The sequence below is a fragment of the Acipenser ruthenus genome, chromosome 1, assembly GCF_902713425.1.
Source record: "Acipenser ruthenus chromosome 1, fAciRut3.2 maternal haplotype, whole genome shotgun sequence".
Lineage (NCBI taxonomy): Eukaryota > Metazoa > Chordata > Actinopteri > Acipenseriformes > Acipenseridae > Acipenser > Acipenser ruthenus.
In genome coordinates, this window is record NC_081189.1 from 114,034,304 (window position 1) to 114,057,012 (window position 22,709).

Genomic DNA, 22,709 nt, shown 5'->3' on the forward strand with positions numbered 1-22,709 from the left:
TACTTTCATATATAATGTATAAATGTTGAAAACGCATATCGTAAATTAAACATTTAAAATCAGTCTATAAATCTCTTCCTTTTTTAACTTGGAGAGCCTTACACTCTGCTTTCCCTTTGCATACTACAATGCCAAAAAAAAAAAATTAAACTTTCCAAAACTTTTAAGAATGTGTTTGTTAACATGTATGTATTAAGCTAAATCAGAACCTTTTGATTTAGCTCAGACAGTCCTTGTGTTGAACACAATTCTGTACTCCACGTGCTTTTTTGAGGTTCACTTTCCCCACCCCTCACTTATCGTGACAGTGGGTTTAGTGGGGATAGCTCGTGGGTCTAGTCCCCGCCCCACGTCCACGCTATCCGCAGCGTAGCGCGCATGCTCGCTGTGCGCTGCCTTGTTCTTGCTCTGTCTTACACCGTGTTGGGAGTTTGGCAAGCCTCTCTCCAAGCGTACGTTATTCTCCTGTTTTATCATGTTCTACTGAAGAAAAACGTGAATGTGTCACAGTTAAGAACAACTGGAAGGTGGTTTTGCAAACAGCCATGCTGCGTGTGTGCAGAAACGTGAGCCGTGCAGTAGCCCAGGTAAGAGAATAATAATATTAGAATAAAGTAGCGGAAAGAGGCAGCCTGTCATCGGTGACCCGGCTTCAAAGTAGGCCTACACTGTTCGGGCTACCCCCTCAAAAATAAAGCTGTTTTCTTTTTTGGTGGAGTATATACTTCACCGTTGTTCACAGTGCTTTAGTATAAGAGTGGGTCTGCGTTAATAAGTTGAGACTAGCTGCGTTTCTTTCTGGAAAAATTGACAACCTACAGACAGTATAGTATATCCACAGTCCTGGAAGTGGTGCGACAGTTTTATATTGATTGGCATTTGCTTTCGACAAATCGGTGCTGTGCATTCAGGGACTGACTGGTGTTTCAACCAGTCAAAGAACGAGGGCGGGGTTTCTGGAACCCGGCTGGGAAGTTGTTTGGTCGCCGCTCTGTGTGTGTGTGTGTGTGTGTGAGAGTGCGTTCATCAATGACAAGCTCTGGTCTGGCTGCTGCTAGTCAACTTTCGTTTTGTAGTATTGAAAGGTAGTTTATTATATAGGTGCACTTTTTTAAATGTGCAGTTGTACTACGACTATCGTAAGAAACGTCAAACTCGACCATCACTAGTTGGCAATTCTTATCCCATGCTGGCCTCGATGTCTTTTGAAATCGTTTTTGACGGCAGAAGGACGTGACCTTGTTATGTATTTCCCCAAGTACCACACTTGCACACGCCAATAACTTGCTATCTGAAGAATAGAGCTAGTGATACAATTTTGATTGGCGCTTTTAAAGTATATTAAACATTTCTGACTTGCAGCTACTATATACGGATTGATAACACGTATGCAGACACTTTAAATAGTGTTTTTTTATTTATTTTAGAAAACGTCATCAATATCAGACTGCTTGCTAGCTAATAACAATTTGATGATCACACTTAAGAAGGATAGACCCATCACAACTAAAATGAAATGGCCCATTTGTATTTTTTTCGAGCCTTTTATTTCTTATCACGATGTGTTTATGTCAACTATAAAGCTGTGGACCATTCCGTCCAAAATACTGTGATATTATGTTGCCTATTTCATGAATGGTGTCAGATCTAAGATGAAAAACAAAAAAAAATCTTCACATTTTCTTTTTTGGGGGGGGGGAAGCACAATGTGGGCTAAGAATCCTAGGGAATTTGTTCACTGTCTCCTGTTTGAAGCTGCAGATGAAACGGCATGAGTTTTTAAATGATACGTCATTCATCCAGTGTTTTGTTTCTAATCTCAAACTCGTATTTCTCTTCTACAGCAGTGCCTGTGTGGTAAAGCACCACTCCGTCCTCTACAACCTCTTCGCCGATATACAACACAGGGGGAATCTGGGTACTCGCCTCTTGTTGCTTTATATTATTTTTTGTTCATTGCTTTGTATATATATTGGGACTATCAAGGGCTTATATTTGTTCTAGTTTCCTGTCCTCTTATTGGTTGTCTTGAGTTTAAAGGTTTAAACAGACAGGTATGTAGCAGGGACACACCTGTGCACTACACTGTGCAGTGGCCTTTATGATCTCCTCACACTTTATTTTGTAAGTCACCTTATAGAGCAGATCCTAGTAAATTACCCTCATAAAAGTTCGCCACAATATTTTTGCACAGTATTTGTTCGTTTTTACCATACTTTTCCCATGCTTATGCTATGCATTTACCATAGTTTCCACCAGTTTTCCATGTTTATTAATGTTTTAGAAAACCTTGTTAATATTTACAATGCTTACCTATGCTTTACTGTGCTTTCACTATGCTTTATTACACCTTGCTATGCTTTTACCTTGGTAAACTAAGGGTAGTCACATTGTAGGTCTTGGACACAGTCCCTCTGAGTAATTTTCAAAACACACACACATTATATATATATATATATATATATATATATATATATATATATATATATATATATATATATATATATAATATATTATATGTATGTGTATAGAGGGAAACAGACAGACAATCTGGATTTATACTTTCAAATCTATTGAACCACATGGACTTAATGAAACATTAGATCTCAATCCATATATTTAAACATTAAAAAAAAAAAAAGATAATTAATCTTTGTATGCCAACTTGAATATTCAGGTGGTCGGGTCTTAGAACCCAATGTCGGGCATTAACAATTGATTCTAATGTATGCATTAACAATTGATTCAAAAACCATTGTCAACTATTGAATGCTCTGAAATTTGATGTTTAATTATTTAACTCTGAAGAGACATGATATATATATATATATATATATATGTATAATATGTATATGTGCAAACAATAATAAGTTTAATAAGAGATTACGCATGGGATTGCTTGTTATTAAAATATTCTTTTTTTTTTTCCTGTCTTGGTAATGCAGTGGTTCTGCAGGCAAAATAATTGGAGCCAGCCTTCTGTTTGTTGGGGGAGGATTTGGTGGCACAATATTGTATGCAAAGTGGGATCCGAAATTCCGACAGAATGTAGAGCAGTCCGTCCCCTATGCTGACAAAGTCTTTGATGTCACCCTTGGCCCCGCCCCTTATGTATTGCCTATGCCAAAGAAACCGGTAAGCAGGGGATGGTGTTCATTGCAGTACATTTTACAGCATGCACTGGAAAAGCAATTACGCACAGCTTTGTGAGCCTTTGTCTAAACCACAACAGTGTTTAAAGATAAATGCGCTGCCCTGTCCAACAAGAATACACAGTAAATGCATTCACATTTCTGCAAGATTGTTTCATCTTGTTGGTTGGTATTGCATGTTTTTTTGACATTGGCTGCTGCCTTTAAAACATACATAAGTTATAGGTAGAAAGAAAAACATACTTTGACCCCTGTGCCTTTCTGTAAAACAAAATCCAAGGGCAAAATGTGAGATTTGCTTTACAGCTATTTCGCCATTTGTTTCCCATTAGACTGGTCAAGTGTTTACAGGTACTGACTGTTTTAATGTCTTTGAAAACAAAACTGGGCCCATTACAGATTCCTTACATGAGCGAGGTGACGAAAGAACCAAAGCAGCCCAAACCAAAGGGAAAGAAGAGTGAACCGGCAGAGGCTGCCCCAGCACCAGCCCCTGTGGAGGAACAGAAACTGAAAGGTGGGTGTTGGGTTAGGCAGTCTCTCTCCTAACACTCGGGGCAGGAGGAGAAGGAAAGGGGTGAGCTGTGGCCCCTGACGACCCGTTCTTGTCACTGGTGAGATGTAAATGTATAATATCTCTGCCTGTAAGATGGGGAAGTTGGCTCTGAACAATAGTGCCAGTTACATTATTTTTTGTTTATATAAAGAAAAAAGGCACAGTGTGATACTGGTGGTTGTATTGCTCTGGATGCCCATCATCCTTTAATCACATTATCATGCTTGTAATAAATCTGGACTTGCACTTGTTTATAGCCATCTGTCTTCCTGACACTTAATATCATTTTAATATCATAATATTACATTTTACAATTGTATTAAATTGGAGTAAAATTTGGTGTTTTACTGTATATCATGTTTGTGTATGTGATATGCATGTTTTCCTTTTTAGTTTTGTAAAACGTTTCACAAAAATGAATAATAATAATAATAATAATAATAATAATAATAATAATAATAATAATAATAAAAGATAAATACATGCCGACAAGAAAGTGCATTTCTGTCTTTTTAAATGTGAAAATAAGAATATGAATGGAAGTGAGGCTGGTTGTCCGATGGAATTTGAGCGCATGAGTTTTTTAAAGTTCTGATATGTGATCACTCTGTTGCAGAGTCCTCTGTGGAGGCAGGGCACATCATTTCAGCGATCGGAGAGGCCCTGTCAGTGCCCGCTCCTGGCACCCACGAAGGGCAAGGAGAGCAAGAGGGGGAACACAAGCATGCTGCAGTAGCAGGTCAGGACAGGCACGGGATATGTGCATGCATGGAGAGGGCTCAGACTTGCAATTCTTTAATATGTTTCTTATGGGGTAGCGCTTTGAGCATGGGAGCCTTTTCCAGTGAGGCTCTCAAACTGAGTTTTTTTTTTTTTTTTTTTTTTTACAAACCTGGCTTTTTATCTTTAGTTTTTCTAATTTTACAATTACTGTGTTTTTTTTAATTTATTTTTATTCCAATTTTATTTTTAGACTTGTTCAATTGTTCTTCTACAAACTAGCGTTTTATCTTTAGTTTTTCTAATTTTACAATTAAAACAAATTTTTTGTATCCCTTTTTATATTTCTGTTTTATCAAATTCTTGTATTTGACTGTTTTTAATTTAATGTTTTAATTGTTCATTTTTGCATGTGTGTGAAGTACTTTAGGATCCTTGTGATGAAAGGTGCTGTAGAAATGTGAATTATTGTTGTTGTTGTCCTAATGTAATAATTGGGAGAATTTGTTGGGGTCCGTATTGCCACTGCTGAACTTAGTGTCATTTTCATTAGACAGGACCTTTATTTCACGCCACCGAAACTCCCCTTAGACACAGACCTATTTGGGTCCTGGATTATGGTTTATCGCCAAGAATGTAAACCTTGTGACCCAACCCATATGTTAACAGGCTTACTACCGTGGCTCCAGCAACTGCCTGCAGCCTTTCAGCGTTGCTGTTGTTGCTTTTAATTAACCACTACGAACATAAACAGTTAAGGGATGAGTAAACTTACACGACTAACAATTACAAATTGACAGCTGAGAAACAACCTGCACGAGTTCCTGCTAGCTGCGTATCTGTCCCTGTCAGATCATCACTAACGATTCCGACACCTGTGGTTTGCTTTATCAGGTGGGGAGGTGTGTGAGAAATGCGAGGAGAGTGGACACAAGGACCTGCCGGCAGTGAAGGAACGCCCGCCTGAGGAGGTGGCAGCCCGGCTCGCCAAGCAGGATCAAGAGGAGCAGGAGAAGAGTGCCGGTATGTGCTGCTCCATAGCTCTGTTAAACATCAAATGGAAAGCATTGCCGCCTGTACTCCTACTATATGTAATTCTTATTATAGCAAATATAATACATTCATTAGAGCTGTATACAAATTAACTGACGCTAAATCGGTAGAAAATGTAACCGCTTTATTATAAAAATAAAAGAAATTGCCCAATGCTGTCTACAGAATCCATCAGTAAAGCAGGAATGGGGGCATAGGAGCTGCTTTCAGTTCAATTTGGCATGAAGATTATGATTAGGGTCCTGCGTTTTACGCAACCTGTTTTTTTCAATTGTAATTCAACTGCTATCCCCTAGATGTCCCTGCAGCCACTCCCGTTATAGTAATTTAATTCACAATTAAGAAATCAACACATTATGCTTTGACTAATTAGAAAAATAAAAGCTAATTATGATGAGTATAAATGGTAATTGAATAAACTGATGCGTTAAAAGAAAAATCAAGAGACCTAGACATGGAGTCAAAGACATTGCAATCAAAAAGCATTTCATTGAGCGAGCGCACACAACAATATCCACCTGGTGTTCTGTACACCGATGGGTAGAATTTATTTTGCACAACTTGCAATTTATCTTTGGATCGCACTCAAGTCAACAATAGACCGACATTTATCAGAAAAACACAGAAAACGAAAGGCTGAGATTGACAGCTATGAGACGACATCCTCCAGTAAAAAAAACGTAAGGGGAATGAAAATTCTGAACGCCGACGAGATGTATTTTCGATTTACAGAGGCATCTGTTTGTGCTAATATTCCCCTCGAAAAAATCGATAATCCCAAACTATGTGCATTTCTGAACAAACGCAATAAATGCGGAAGTAATTCCTATGGCAGGTCAATTGAGAAGGGAATATCTACCCCAGATTGCTGAGTTGCACCAAGATGAAAATTGTACAACTGGTAAAGATGTCAGTGTATCTGTAGTTACTGATGAGTCTACAAATGCAAAAGATCAATATGTTTTGCACATTGTGTTTGTTCTCCAAGGACTATCGAACTGAAAGTAATATTGGCCGATACAGTTAATCTGTACTCTGTGAATTACTCATCGGTGGCACAGGTCGTTGTGAACTGTTTAAACACATTTGAAGTTAATTGTGGATGGATTGCCCAAGCAGAAAACTACGTTTTAAAGACCACCTGACAGAAGCAATCCAACAAGTTGCCACCTGAGCCATGCATAACACGATGGGGCACTTGGTATTCTGCTGCTGAATATCATTTCAAATACATCCTTTTTTATGCAGGTTTCGTGGAAAAGGAAATGCACATTTCACCAAACACTTTAGTGTTAAAGGACCTCCAGAAATTGCTTAAAGATATGCAAAGTTTAAAATCTCAACTCTCCCTAATTGCGACGCATGCCAAGGGACTGGTGGATCTGATTCAGTGGTTTGAAAGCCGTGAAGTGAGAGTCCATCAAACATATAATAAATTTGCAGAATTAATAAATACATACCGAGCAATGGCACAAGAGGTACACAGCACAGATGCCACAATAAACAAACTATGTGTAAAAACCTTCCATGACGTTTCTGAAAAACTGACTAATTACTACAACCCGGATCAATGCAAAACGAAACCATGTTTTTTTCAACCAGCTCATAACTTTCTGATGACAGTAAGGGTATTCTACCCACAAGTGTGTAGTTTGGATCTGGAAGCCATCACATTATATTCTGTTCCAGGATTTGATGCTGACTGTAAATTAGAAAGGGACAAATACCTACCATGTGCAAAAGAAAAAGGCAGTAGAATGACTGAATGAATTTTGGATTAAAGTTGAAGAATGATTTCCCAATTTAGCACGAAAGGCTAAAATATATTTGTCAGTTGTTACCAATTCTGTAGATGCTGAAAGAAGGGTTTCTTTGTATGGACAAGTTTTAAATGTCAATCTATGAAAGAAGGCAGAATTAACCAACTGACGATGCTTGAGTTTAATAGCAACATTTAATGCATGGGACATTTTATTTCATGAAACTGTAAGTGACACTTGATGTGCTGCTTGTGAACAACCTTGCATTATTATTATTATTATGTTATATTTGTAATATATATTACAGCATTGATGTTATGATTTCAGTATTTTATATAAATTGTTCCGGGAATCGTTGTTTTTTTTTTTATTATTTTGTTGACAAATTATGTGTTACTACTAGTAAACGGAAACATTTAAATTATGTATTTACACATTCTAAGAAATAGTATTGAATAAGACTAAAGGAATGCATGACTAAATAAATGTCCTAGCTGCTGCTGCCGCCTAATCAACGTGCCAATGCGCGTCAATAGAATGACTAATTGAGATGAGTAAAGGAATCAGGAGATTATTAATCAATAAGTGTTTTAATTAAGCAGACTACATGACCACCTTGCGGTGGGAGGAATGAAGGGCAGTCTAAGAAAGCAGGTCGCGTAAAATGCAGGGCCCTAATTATGATACATCATGCTCGCTTCAGATACAACTTTGCTTGGGTACTACTGTTAAACCTGTGTTTTGTTGTTGACAGTAAGTGTTTTAAAAAGACACCTGTGTTCTCTACAGCTCTGGCGGCGATGTTGGAGGAGGCTCTGGGCAGCACAGCCCGTGTGACTCTACAGGCCATTGCTGCACAGGATGCTGCTGTTGAGTCAATCAACAGCCATGCCCGAAAGTTAAAAGAGGCTATGGAAGAAACTGAGGTAGACAGAATTAAATGAACTTTACACAGTCATACATTTGTTCTGCTGCTTCCACTGAAGAAAATGAATTTGTTTAATTTCTTAGATCTACTGAAAGCAGCATGCTTTTCTAGTGACTGCTCGTACCACTGAGAGTTGTCGCCTCTGCTTCTGACAGTCTGAATGTTTTGCTCTTAGGCTTCGGCGGAGCAGAAATCTTCTCAGTGGCGTGTCCTTGAAGAAGCCCTGAATGAGCGCAGCAAGACGGTGGATGAAGCGGCTGACGCTCTTTTGAAAGCCAAGTAAAAGATTAAAAAATTTACATTTCAAAAGTGGCAAAAGTAGACACCCAGAAATGTGTGTTTTTATATGCTTGCAAATTTGCTAAGTATATAAAAAAGAAATTTTAATGTGTACCCTGGATAAAGTCAGACAGTTCATAGCACAGGAGGGAAAATAATTTGGCAACAGTGCAGCACATTTATCCTGCCTAAACCGTGCAGACCTAGTCCACTGTTGTGTATAATGACAAACTTAGTTATGTTTACATATTTAAGACTTATATGTTGCTTTCACAGAACCCCTTGCAGTGTTTACAAGAAACACGTGACATTACCTGTATCCTGTGTTGTCCATATCGCAGTTTCTTTTTTTTTTCCCCAACATATTCCTGATTGCGTTGATATTTTTATTCAAACATCATATAAGTATACTAGGGAATACAGGAAAAGAGATTTTTTACTTCTAAACATTGCAGTGTATCCAGATCACGCTCCGTCCTGCAAAAATGCTGGTGCTCTGATTGAAATGAGTGGTGCATTGTGGGAACAGAAAACCAGCATTGATACAGTGTGATCCTTGGAGGTTTTTTTTTTTTTCTCCTGTCAAACACCCCTTAGTAAACATTGAGAAACATATCAGTTAGTTGATTTATGGCCCATGATGTGTGATTTACAAATTTCTAAAGTGTCTGCAATATGTTTATATGTTTAAAAATTTAAAACACTGGACACAGCAAAGGTAATGTGTTCCTGTTAACTTAGCAGAGGTATTCTGTGTGTTACTTTACTGTGGCAGTGCATAATATAATCGGAAACAATGGAAGGACGGGCTTATTTTATTTGGAAAACCTAAACTATTATTGTTTTTGCTGCAGCAGTAATGCACAGTTCCTTGAGATAATCACTCTCCTAGGAGCTTCGGAGGCACTTCTAAACCATCATAAGGTTTGGATGTCTTCCGGTGGTGGTGGTTGTAACTTGTAACCCTGCACCTTACTTGTTAGGGATGGGCTGGAGAAGCTGCGAGGGGTGATTGACGATGCAAAACAGGCTAATATTGCCAGAGCTAAGCCTCAGATTATGTCTGCTGAGGATAACCTGCACAACATGCTGGTCGATCTGGATAACGTTGTCAAAAAGGTATGCTAAATTCAAACTTCACTTTTTTTTTTTAATTCATTTTTGTAGGTTTCCATTGATTTTATTATTATTATTATTATTATTATTTTTTTTTTTTTTTATGTTTTTGTCTTATCTACGCCTCTAGCAAAGTTTTTAATAATTATTAAATCTCTTCATGCTGTCAAATTTCTATTTCTATACTTTGCCCCTTAAAGCTCAAATACTAAACGAATACTATGAACAGTGTATCCTAGAGGTTACAGCTGAGGAAATGCAAACCAGGTGGTAAGATTGTAATATTGGCTACCGACTCTCGGTGACGTTGGACAAGTAACAACTCTACTGGTTTCACAGATCTAGTAGCACTACTGTAGGACTACCATAGATAACATTAAGCAGTCCAAGGTCAGGATTTATCAGGGTCAATGAAACCATCCTTTTTTTTTTTTTTTTTTTTTTCAACTTAAAACCCCACACTATACCTTTGCTCTGAGTGTGGATTTCAGTGTTGGGATATAGCGATGGATTTATCTTCTGTCTTCTTCTGCCAGGTCCAGGCAGCTCAGTCAGAAGCTAAGATCATAGCTCAGTACCATGAGCTTGTGGCTGTGGCGAAAGAGCAATTCCAGAAAGAACTAGACAGCATCACCCCAGACATACAGACTGGATGGAAGGGACTCAGTAAGTTGGCACTGCAACACTGCTGAGGGGAATTGGTGCAAGGGATTGCACAGTGTTCAGGGATGGAAATAAGACACAGCAGTTTCACCCATTCCAGGTTTTACTACAAGCTTGATTATGTAAGAAGCTCAGGTTTCTCTCTTTAAACTCCTAGTAAACCCAGGAATCAATCAAACTGCTGCGCAGTGGGTATATATAATTATTCTATACACATGACATGTTGACTTCTACACTATTAATAGTAAAATAAGTGCAGTCTTGATTAGCAGAACACAGTGTGTGTTGCCTGATGAGTTTGTATATTCATATATTTTTTTATATACAGAAAACCATGCAATGGTTACGCATAAAACAACATACAAAGGCAATTCATAAATCAACGTTCAGGGCAGCAGTGTGGAGTAGTGGTTAGGGCTCTGGACTCTTGACCAGAGGGTTGTGGGTTCAATCCCCAGTGGGGGACACTGCTGTTGTACCCTTGAGCAAGGTACTTTACCTAGATTGCTCCAGTAAAAACCCAACTGTATAAATGGGTAATTGTATGTAAAAATAATGTGATATCTGTAGAATGTAAAATAATGTATAATGTGATATCTTGTAACAATTGTAAGTCGCCCTGGATAAGGGCGTCTGCTAAGAAATAAATAATAATAATAATAATAATAATAATCCCTTGATATTCAACCAGTTAGCTTTCCATGTGAGGTTAATACGATTTGCAATTCATTCCTTTTAAATTTTGTTAGATATGAATTTTTATAAAGGAGGGAAATGGCAATGTTGAGTCATTGCAACAAAAGAAGAATTGAAATGGGAATATTGGCATTTATATTATTTAAGTGCCTTGAGTTTTTAAAAAGCAGTGGATTCCTGGTTCAGGAAGTAATGTATAATTTATATGTAACATTTTTAAATAGTTTTTGAATGAAGAATTTGAATGATCAGGCAATCTTAAACATATTCTGGCAACACTTGCAGGGTGGTAGCAAAATGGTCTCGCAAGAATACACAGAATATCCTAAACAGGAATAATAATAATAATAATAATAATAATAATAAAAAAGCATGATTACCACAAGGAATCTTTGGGGTCTTTGCCCTGTAACTGTGCTGGGATGTGGTCTTTACTGGTAGGTTCATGTACTGACAGGCGCAGCTGAAGTGTCACCAAAATGCCATCTGTATGTGATATCATACCCTGTGTAAGAAAACAAGGCCTAATATTTTCTTAATCTCTATTGAGACCCTGAGAGTAAAAATCACCAGACACGACAGTAATCGGGTTTTATTATTAACATACAGGTAAAACTATGGATTGAAATAAGACTCCTATTGCATAGCACTTCCGTCCATTCCCCCATAGCAACCATTACATGTATTGAACTAGTTCAGGTACCAGCAAGATGTAGTTAGTCTCTTAAATGATTATTAAAAGTATCTTAAAATACTAAAATTGTTAAAAGTAACCGACATGACCCTGTAACTACAAATGGATTTTCTAACTGTTCAGCTATTCCTGCCAGTATTCCTGGTCCTCTTACATTGCATAATGAATAACTTTTCCCAGTGTTTTGTCCCGAAACAAAGCTAATATAATTAATAGTCTTGTTTTATTCTGGTGATGTTATTTGCATGTGTTCCTGGTTGTTTTGAGCTGAAGAAACGTGATGGATGTATGCATGCATTCTGTTTTCTGGTTTGCGGGAATGGACATGGCAGTGATGGGTACAATACAAAATATTAATTTTCCCTTCCTTTTGTATGAAATAGAGCAATGTACAGATGATTAATTTCAACATGACTAATAGAAGCTGAAGTACAGCATTTTTGTCTACTGGTCAGAGACCCACACGTGCAGTATGTCACTTTGTCTTATGCCTCAATGCTACCTAGCTGTGATCACTAGATATAATCAGGAATTCACTTGAACAGGCAATACATCTGCAATACATCTGCACTGAAAAGTAATAGTAGTTCTGTATTTTACATTTTTTTAACAAGCTTAGGGTCAAGTCAGATCTTTCTCAATTCATACGTACTGGATTGACAGGACATTTTTCACTGCCTATTATATAAGCTGTTGGGTACTCAATGTTGACATTTTTAAACTAATATACTTTAAATGGAGGAGTGTTTTTTTTGTATGTACACATCACTTTCATAAACACAAGAGCTGAGCTGAAGCAATATTTTACCATATTTGTACATTAAAACATTAATGGTGTGATATTTCTTTTCTTTTTTCAAATGCTTATTTTGCCTGCAACAGCTTATACAACTAAAAGCATAGCTGTCTGTGGCTGTGCTCTTCATTTATTCTGCATTGCTGCATGTCTGTTTTTGTGTGATTTTGCTGTGGTAGGTGTGTATTAACCTTTCTAAACCTTCCCTTTTCTGTTACAGAGGTGTCTGATTTAGGTGAGTGCCGAAGCGGTTTTGTTGTGCATTTACCTTGCTTACCACTTACCTTACCACTGGCTGTTGTAGAAAGATGCTGCTCTGAATCATTAATCTGGAGCTCTGTGCTTTTATAGAGGCTAATGGGCACCGCTGTGTCACTGAATTTTAGATGCCTTTAGATCAAGCTAGAAGTGAGATCCTGCCAAATATGTCAATAGTGTAGCAACTAAGGCTTTAAAAGCCACGTGCCTTCCCTTAAATAACATTTAATATAATCTGAATTTCAGCTACACAGTGAAAATTTCATTTTGCACTTAAAAAAAGAAGAAAGTAAATATTCTAGTGGCCAGTGGATGCCCCACTAACCCCAAATGGAACCTTATTGTGATGTTAGTGTTGTATCATCTTGGTGCAACACCCCTACTTTTGCCCATTGTCTCTGCCAGGCTTGATTGCCCTGCGTGGGCACAGCAGGGTCAGCTCAAAATTACTTCATAGCCGTTGGTCTTCATAAGCGGAGCAGATTGTAAACCTTGTAGGAATTCAGTTGCTTCCATCAGCTTTGACATGTGATTGTTTTGCAATAATTACACTGCTACACTTTTGGGCTTAACTTTTCACTTTTTTTCTGTAGCTTTCTGTGGTGATTTTCATGCTTATTAATGTATTCTGGCAACTAAATCGTACAGGCATCAGGGAGACTGATTAGGTGTTACAATGACTAACCCCCTTTAGTATTATTGTATTACTTGTATTGTAACGCTTGAAATGTTTTTGCTTACGATTGTAAGTCGCCCTGGATAAGGGCGTCTGCTAAGAAATAAATAATAATAATAATAATAATAATAATAATTAGTAGTAGCATTTTTGCATATTTGAGAAAACTTGAAAATTTACCTTTGTGTATTGGCAGTTCAGTAATTCAGTCCAGTTAATGAACCTTGTTACTCAGATGAAGCCTTAATATAAGTAATTGGAATGTATTCTAAACTAATCTTGCACCATAGAATAAATAGGGTGTTATTCGTGTAATTTGAGTTCTAATTCTTGTTTTCTTTTTAATTTATTTTTTAGTTTAAACTCAGCAAGGTGTCAAAGAAATATATATTTTTTCTGATAAAGACCATAAAACCATTCAACACCTGTGTAAGCTTCCTGTATTTTAGACGCAGCAATTAACTGAAGCCCATTATAACGCAATGGGGTGCAGTGATGCTCCCACAGGTGCAAAATATGAGATTTAACAATCAAATTAGTCTCATTCACTTATCTTTAGTATTAATGATGCAAAAGCCCAGAGCTAAAACTTTTTAAAAATATGATTCAATGATGTAATGAAAAAACGGAAGCTATAAGAATTGGAAACCAAATAACATGTGTAGATAAGAGAATGTATTTTGTACACCTTGTATATTCTACCTTTTTGAAAATCTATTCCTGCATAGGCTTCGACCAAGCTCGTTTTAGATCTGTCTACCAGTTTGTGTGGGTTTAATTGGGTTCAATGACCAAAGGTGGAAACTAGACCTGTTGCCAAATGAATGCTTTCTTTAAGGTACTAAAAATGGGTCGCCACAGTAGGTGGAGACTAATTAAGACGTGTATGAGATATTAACTGGTGGCTATTATGTATTTGTTACCAGCAGCTGGTAGGCTGGTGTGCTATTAAATGTGTTTGTAACCGGCAGCCGGCAGACTGACCACAGACGACCTGAACTCTCTGATCGCCCACGCTCACCGGCGCATCGACCAGCTGAACAAGGAGCTGGCTGAGCAGAGGGTCCGGGAAAGGCAGCACATCGAGACTGCTCTGGGGCAGCAGAGGATGGAGGATAAGAAGGCTCTGGAGATGGCTGTGGCCAAAGCATTGGAGCACTACCGCGCAGAAATCCAACTGGGTCAGGACAAAAAGGTAGGAGCTGTCTCTAGGTAAAACTACAGGCGCTAGCCTTAAATGTTGCCTTGTGCTTTGACATAGTTTGATATCTACCAATCTGGCCTGACTGACGTGTGTTGTCAACTGAACAAATACATAAGGATTACTACATTAACATACAAAGAACCCTATGTTTATAATGTAAAATGGTTGTATTTTATTTGCTGTTTTTATTTTTTCAACTCCAAGTCGGTATCGGTGCCGCATCGTTTAAAGCTTCTTCTAACTGTGAGTAAAACTGATGATTAGATGTTAAGTAGCACGGAGCGGTGGCATAGAAAATGTGTTGGCTTTTAAATTTAGAAGAGCATTGTTGCTTTTGTTTAATTAAGATCCTCCCGTCCTTGTACGGTAGATGTGTGGTTTTAGTTGCATTTCAACTTGATTGATGATTAAAGAACAGAAGCCACAGCTGAGATGAAATGGGGATCATAAGTATGACAAGATTAAATTTGCAAAACTGCAGCTGTTCTTATAATTTTATTACAGTTGTGAAGCAAAGCTCCATTAAAGCAATTGTCAATTTTGTTTTTTCTAATGGTCCACCGAGAAACTGCAGCATAAACCATTAACTTTTACTGGGTTAAAGATAAACCTGTAAAAGCAGTTGCTGTAGTAATTAATGTGTGTGCTCCCAGGTTGAGGAGGTGCGGGAGGTGATGGAGGTCGAGATGAGGACTCAGCTGCGCAGACAGGCGGCTGCCCACTCTGACCACCTGAGGGATGTGATAAAAGTCCAGGAACAGGAGATCAGAGCAGAGGCGGAGCAGGCAAGTTTCGTGTTGTTTTCTTTCTCATTTGCAAGTAGTGGTAGCACTTGGCCCGGCTGGCATGCCTCAAGGCTGCCTTGGTGGACTCTGACCCTTAACCTTTCTTTAACATGCTCCACTTTACACCTACTGGCACTCTGTTCTCTTGAGGATTCTTAACATTTCACAGGGAAGCCTTTCGTCATGACTTGCCATGTCCTCTGTGGAGTACAATAAAAACTCCCAATATCCACACCATTACTGTCTATTTGTATGAGAAGGTGGCAGGCAGTGACCCAATGTGGGGTACTAGCAGATGAGTTTAGCGACCGTTGTCCAGTCTGTTGTATTGGAAGGCTAAAACAAATAAAGGACCAGCCAAAATGATCTTGTACAGGTCTTTTTGTAAATTTGAGCTGAATGTCTTTGTTAATGATGTAGCAAATAGGCTTAACATAATTCTGAACTCAAAATCTGTCTGGTATGCGATAAACATGCCCCGTTTAAGAAAATGCAAGTTAAATCACATCACTTACCTTGGGTAACCCCAGACCTAATAGAGCTGTTTCATATGAGAGACCAGGCATGGCGGATGGGATAGAACCCAGACTCCTTAAAGCTGCTGCCTGCCCTTTGAAAAGACCACTCACTATATTAATTAATGTCTCATGTGTAGTGAAATGCCTCTCCAGTTAAAACAAGCTACAGTATCTCCCGTCTTTAAAAGTGGGGATGTCACGGCCCCTATACATATCTGTCTTGCCAGTATTATCAAAGACTTTTGAAAAAATTGTGCAAACTCAATTTGACTAATTATCTAACAACAAATAATTTATTTCCTGATTATCAATTTGGTTTCTGAAATGCTCACTTGACCACAACTGCATTACTAAAACTAACAAATGATATATATCAGGCTCTAGGGGCAAAGAAACTCACTGGTGCCATTTTTATTGAATTCTCTAAAGCTTTTGATCTAGTTGACCATAAAATACTTTAATAAGTTAAGTAATCTTGGAGTCACAGGTACTACATTGTCATGGTTTAAAACATATTTATCGGAACGTTCTCAAGCTGTTGTCTTTGGAAAAAATAAATATGACTTCATGTCTATATCCCTAATAGTGTCCCGCAAGGGTCAATTATTGGACCTCTTATTTTCTGTTTTTATTAATGAAATACCTAACATTTGCAAGAAAAGCTCTGTTCATATGTATGTTGATGGTACTGTGGTTTACTATAGTTCTGATAATATCCATGACTTAACTAAGGTACTACAGCGTGATTTTTCTGGAACTTCAAAAATGGTTTGAAAATGGTCTGATCCTAAATGAAAAAAAGACAAATATCATGCTATTTGGTTCAGAGAAAACTATACAAAATACTAGTTCATATTTTACTACTGTTACTTGTAATGCTACACAATTGGAGAGAGTTGACACTTTTAAATATCTAGGTGTTTATATTGACACATCTCTTAAATTTGAAAAACACATTAAAGATGTATGTAGTAAAATTGGTAGGAAGCTATTGTATGGTCAGCGGCATTATTTAAATTTTACAGCACGGTTTAAATTAGCTCAACAACTTTTATTCCCTATTCTAGACTACAACGATGTGATCTATAGGAATGCTAGAAAGGAGTCACTGAAGATCGATACAGTGTATAATAGGATCTGTAGATTTGGTCTTCAGTGCACTCCCCTAGAACATCATTGTATCTTGTACTCTAGACTAAATCTGTTATCACCTGCTAATAGAAGGAACTATCATTGGAATCAGATTCTTTTTAAAGGGGCATATAACACATTACCTGTTTAATTAAACAGTTTGTTTCAGGAGTTCATGTGTGAGTATAGCTTGTAAAATGTCTGTGACACAAAATATTTTAACACCTACTGTAAAAAGTGTTGCGGGTAGAAAATCTTTTGCTTTTGTTGCCGTCTCTGACTGGAACCGTATACCTGTTGCACTTAGATCAGAGACACTGTAATTTTGAAAAACGGATGCTTCAGTACTTGACAAAGCCTTGTGTATGTACTGCATAATTTTAATGTGTTGTACTGTCATGGGGCAAGTTCAGCTTGGAAGAGGGGGTCTTGGTCTCAGTTCAGCTCCTCCTACATGGCACAAGGTAGCCCCAGCTCAACGGAGGAAGCTGGTGGTCAACGAGGTGCCGTTTCCCAGGCCAAGCAGGGAGAATGGATGAGATGGGAGAGTGTGGAACAATGCAAGATTGGCTGGCAAGACCTATGGACAATGGAACAGAGCAGGATCAGTTTCCTCATCAGGTCAACATATGATGTTCTCCCATCACCACAGAACCTAAACCTCTGGGTAGAAGAGGATCCCTCATGTCCTTTGTGTTCATCACCTGCAACATTAAGGCACATTTTGACAGGATGTAAGGTGGCTCTTAGCCAAGGACGATTTACTTGGCGTCATGACCAGGTGCTGCGATGTTTGGCCTTGGCATTGGAAGACAAGCGTAACATGACCAATAAGTTGCCACCTGTTCCATCAAAACATTACACACAAAAGACAACTGGAAGTTGCTAGAGACTGGAAAATGCTGGCAGATGTTTGTCAACGGCTTATTTTTCCACCTGAGATTACCACCACTAACCTTTGAGCAGATGTTGTCTTGTGGTCTGGATCAGCACGTCTTGTTCACCTGGTAGAGTTAACAGTGCCATGGGAGGATGCTATAGATGAGGCGTATGAGAGGAAGAAACTGCGGTATGCTCAACTAGCTGCTGAAGCGGAACAGCGAGGATGGAGAGTCCAGGTTTACCCAGTGGAGGTGGGTTGTCGAGGATTTGTGGCACACTCTACAACCCGGTTTCTCAGAGACGTCGGATTCAGTGGCCAAGTGTTGCGTTGCACAGTGAAAAACCTATCTGAAGCAGCAGAGAGGAGCAGCAACTGGCTGTGGTTGAGACGGAAAGATTCTGGTTGGTGATCTCAAGCACAATAGAAAGAAAGAAACACTGATGTATGGGTAAGCTAGCTGGGCTGAGTTGAGTGGGGGATGGAGGGGAGTGATGCTGGGACGCCTCTTGAGGTGTCGTGGGCTAGTTGACGAAACACCGAGGATGGAAGGTACCCACTTGAACACCCCAGAGATGTACCCTACTTAGCTGATTTACACTTCAGCTATCAACACCAGGCAGAAGGATATCTACATCATCATATGGAAGGAAACGCAAATGGATAGAGACAGATGGATCACATTAGTTTACTGTAAAGCTACGTCTTAGTTGGTTCTTATCTTGGCGAGAGCCGAGTCAAATCAGCATGAAGTTTTAACATCTACTCTTGTGTAATGGAAATCATTTTATTTATATATATATATATATATATACACACACACACACATACAGTGCCTATAGAAAGTCTACACCCCCTTTCAAAATGTTCACCTTTTGTTGCCTTTTATAGCCTGGAATTAAAATGCATTAAAATAGTTTTTTTTTTTTTTTCATTTATCTACACATCCTACCCCACAACTTCCAAGTGAAAAAAATATTCTAGAAATTTTGTAGAAAATTAATTAAAAATAAAAACTGAAATAGCTTTGTGTCCACCCCCCCTTGTAATAGCAATCAAATTAGTTCAGGTGTAACCAATCGCCTTCAAAATCACACACCAAGGTAAGTGGCCTCCACCTGTGTTAAATTGTAGTGATTCACATGATTTCAGGATAAATTCAGCAGTTCCTGTAGGTTCCCTCTGCTGGGTAGTGCATTTCAAAGCAAAGATTCAACCATGAGCACCAAGGCCCTTTCAAAAGAACTCCAGGACACAGTTGTTGAAAGGCACAGTTCATGGGATGGGTATAAAAAAATATCAAAGGCCTTGAATATCCCATGGAGCACGGTCAAGACGTTTATTAAGAAGTGGAAGGTGTATGGCACCACCAAGACCCTGCCTAGATCAGGCCGTCCCTCCAAACTGGATCACCGAACAAGAAGGAGACTGATCAGAGAGGCTACCAAGAGGCCAATGGCAATTTTGCAAGAGCTACAGGCTTTTATGGCCAAGACTGGTCAAAGTGTGCATGTGACAACAATATCCCAAGCACTCCACAAATCTGGCCTGTATGGTAGGGTGGCAAGAAGGAAGCCATTACTCAAGAAAGCCCACCTTGAATCCCGTTTTGAAGTATGCAAAAAAACACACAGGAGATTCTGTAGCCATGTGGCAAAAAGTTTTGTGGTCTGACGAAACTGAAATGGAACTTTTTGGCCTAAATGCAAAGCGTTATGTTTGGCGCAAACCCAACACAGCTCATAACCCAAAGAACACCATCCCTACTGTGAAGCATGGTGGTGGCAGCATCATGTTATGGGGTGGCCCAGTCAAAGCCCTGACCTAAATCCAATCGAAAATTTGTGGCATGACTTGAAGATTGCTGTCCTTCAGTGCTCCCCAAGGAACTTGACAGAGCTTGAACAGTTTTGTAAAGAAGAATGGTCAAATATTGCCAAATCTAGGTGTACAAAGTTGGTAGAGACCTATCCCAACAGACTCACAGCTGTAATTGCTGCCAAAGGTGCTTCCACCAAGTATTAACTCAGGGGGGTGGAGACTTCTCCAATTATGATCTTTTCAGTTTTGTATTTTTAATATATAATCTTTCTCAATAAAAACTTTTTTCCCCTTAACAGTGTGGAGTATGGTGTGTAGATAAGTGGAAAAAAATCCTCATTTAAATACATGAAACTCTGAGGCACTGACACAACAAAATGTGAAAAAAGTTCAAGGGGGTGTAGACTTTCTATAGGCACTGTATATATGTGCATGTATATATATATATATATATATATATATATTTTTTCTTGAACTGTAACCTGGTGCTTTTCTCATCAAGTGTAGCTCATATGGCTTTCCTGAAATAAACCATTTTTAAATAAAAGGTGGCATCGGATAGAAAAGACATACTGAAATGTATTTTTGCACAGTTTACTGACATCATCATGGCTTTTTGATGCTGATGTTTATTTACTGCAGCTCTAGCGGTATTAATAAACCAGTTGTTAAATTAAGTATGTTATTTGTTACCCTTTCACTCTTTGTTAGGAGTTGGCACATAAGCTCTCTGAGCAAGAAACCCACTTCAGAAGGATGACTCAGGAACAGCTGGATAACTTCACTCTAGACATGAATGCAGCTTACGCCCGGCTCAAAGGAATGGAGCAAGCAGTCGACAGTAAGTATATCGCATTCAGCCTCGGCTGTGTTTCTGCATTAAGTGAGATTTATATCACTGTAGTGCTTATCTAAATGAAATCGGCTTGAGCAAGGCATTTCTAACCAGGAAGGATTTCACTTTGAAGGGTGCCAGTCTATATACATTATATAAGTCTTTGTAAGATGACTTCACTCAAAACTGCAGACCACTATTGTAGTATAGGAAAGATAACTCGACCCAAAACAGAAGATCATAAAACTAATATTTTGTATGCCCAATTGTATTTCTATTTCATTGTAAAATGTATTTAATTGGTTGTCCTAGGGTTATATTTCTGTAAAGTTATTCACATAATAGTTTGAGTACTCAATGCTTAGCTTCCGGGAAAAGTATTTCATAAACTGGGAGGGCTGGGAGGGATACTAAAACTATTTCCATGGGAGCGATTCTCAAACTTGAGAGGTTGTGATTAATAAGGATAAGAGGAAATAGTAAAACTGCATCCCATGGAGCTTCTGTAAGCTTTTTTTAATAAAGCTTTAGAAAGCAGAGGAGGTCTTGGTTTCAGTCTCATTGAGTAGAAGTTATCATTTAAATTCCAGGTCATGCGGTTGCTGAAGAGGAGGCCAGGAAAGCGCACCAGCTGTGGCTTTCCATCGAAGCTCTTAACTACACCCTGAAGACGGCTTCGGGGGACAGGCCTACAGAACCTCTTGATACAGCAGTGCAGGCCATCAAAGCTAGCTGCGCGGAGAACGAATTCACCCAGACCTTAAGCACTGCCCTGCCTGAAGAGTCCCTGAGCCGCGGGGTGTACAGCGAGGCCTCCCTTAGGGTGCGCTTCTATGCCATAAGGAAGCTGGTCCGCCGAGTCGCCATGATCGACGAGACCAGGAATAGCCTGTACCAGTACTTCCTTTCCTACCTACAGTCTCTCCTCCTGATGGAACCCCAGCAACTCAAACCCCCGGCGCAGCTCTCCCCCGAAGACCTGGACACGTTCAAGCTGCTCTCATATGCCACGTACTGCATCGAGCATGGAGATCTGGAGCTGGCAGCTAAGTTTGTCAACCAGCTGAAGGGAGAGTCCAGGAGAGTGGCTCAGGACTGGTTGAATGAAGCTCGACTGACCCTAGAAACTACACAAGTAGTCAGTCTTCTTTCTGCGTATGCCAATGCAGTGGGTTTAGGCACCACCCAGGTCAAATAATTTGCTAAATAAATATTTAATAGAGCCCCTCTTAAAAAAAAAAAAAAATAATAAAATAAAAATAAAAAGGTTAACACGATTCCTTGTGTAGACTTTATTTATATATATATATATATATAATGAAATACACAGTGAAATTTGTGTAAAGCCCTGTCTACAACAGTGCAACATTTACCTTCTGTACAACTTACTGAATACAACAGGGTTCTGCTTGGCAGTATTTTGTTGCAAGGTAGAGCAGTGTTTTTGCTTTGTCTGTCTGCAAGAAATAGGAAATTGCATACTAAATGCAGTTGTGGTGTACTGTGTAGCCAGGGCTTGGGGGATGTTTGTGACCTTGATGGCACAAGACACATTCAGGAATGATCTACCCACACTAAAGGGATTGTTCTCAATTTACTCTTGGTGGTGACCTCACTATCACAGTATTTCAGTTGGCTAGCGATGACTCAATAATGAATGCTTTGTCTGTTCAACTTGGTGTAATGTTTTGAGTTCCTGATTTGTATTGATTGGGCTTTGTGATTTGAACCTAATTACTTGTTTTCACATTATGTTGTTGATTTAATTTCATACCTACTGGTACATATCAATAAAACATAAGCAAAGTTAGACTTGTTTATAATGTGTTTTTATTGAAAGCTCTTTAAGAGACATGCAGAATAATTACTTAAGTAAAAGTTTTAAAAAAAGAAATATTGTCTGCATAAGAGAATGGATGATTGGTTGCTGAGAACTGGAAAAGCCAATGCACATAGGGCACTGGTAGAGTGATAGGTTTCTGTTGATTGTAGAGCTTTAGAGGCTCAAGAAGCAGGGAATAACTTGAGTTTATTTAAAAAGCATTAAAATGTGTTTTTCAAGTTATTAAAGCCTGCTACTGAACATAATTCATTAGTTGCTCAGCTTTTTGAGAACCCATCTAAATAAACCAGAGACAAAGCTCTATTCCTTGTAAAAGGATGAGTGATACTTCCAAACAAAGCTTGG

The 22,709-nt window shown here is 38.7% G+C and overlaps 1 protein-coding gene across 4 annotated transcripts; it reads left to right on the forward strand.

Annotated features, from left to right (window-relative positions):
• The first annotated feature begins 350 nt into the window (after positions 1-350).
• On the forward strand, positions 351-22,331 carry immt (inner membrane protein, mitochondrial (mitofilin)). Of its 4 annotated transcripts, XM_034034792.3 has the most exons (16): positions 351-587; positions 1,845-1,918; positions 2,946-3,135; positions 3,552-3,669; positions 4,325-4,447; positions 5,323-5,451; positions 8,031-8,167; positions 8,345-8,448; positions 9,432-9,567; positions 10,101-10,230; positions 12,634-12,648; positions 14,319-14,542; positions 14,756-14,794; positions 15,205-15,336; positions 20,398-20,527; positions 21,112-22,331. In XM_034034792.3, exons 1-16 carry the CDS (start codon positions 546-548, stop codon positions 21,717-21,719), a joined length of 2,331 nt encoding a protein of 776 aa, XP_033890683.3. In that variant the 5' UTR covers positions 351-545; the 3' UTR covers positions 21,720-22,331. The 4 variants fall into 4 exon arrangements, with proteins under 4 accessions (XP_033890683.3, XP_033890684.3, XP_033890685.3 ...); XM_034034793.3 differs by lacking the exon at positions 12,634-12,648; XM_034034794.3 differs by lacking the exon at positions 14,756-14,794 and having other exon boundaries at positions 353-587.
• Positions 22,332-22,709: the final 378 nt, after the last annotated feature.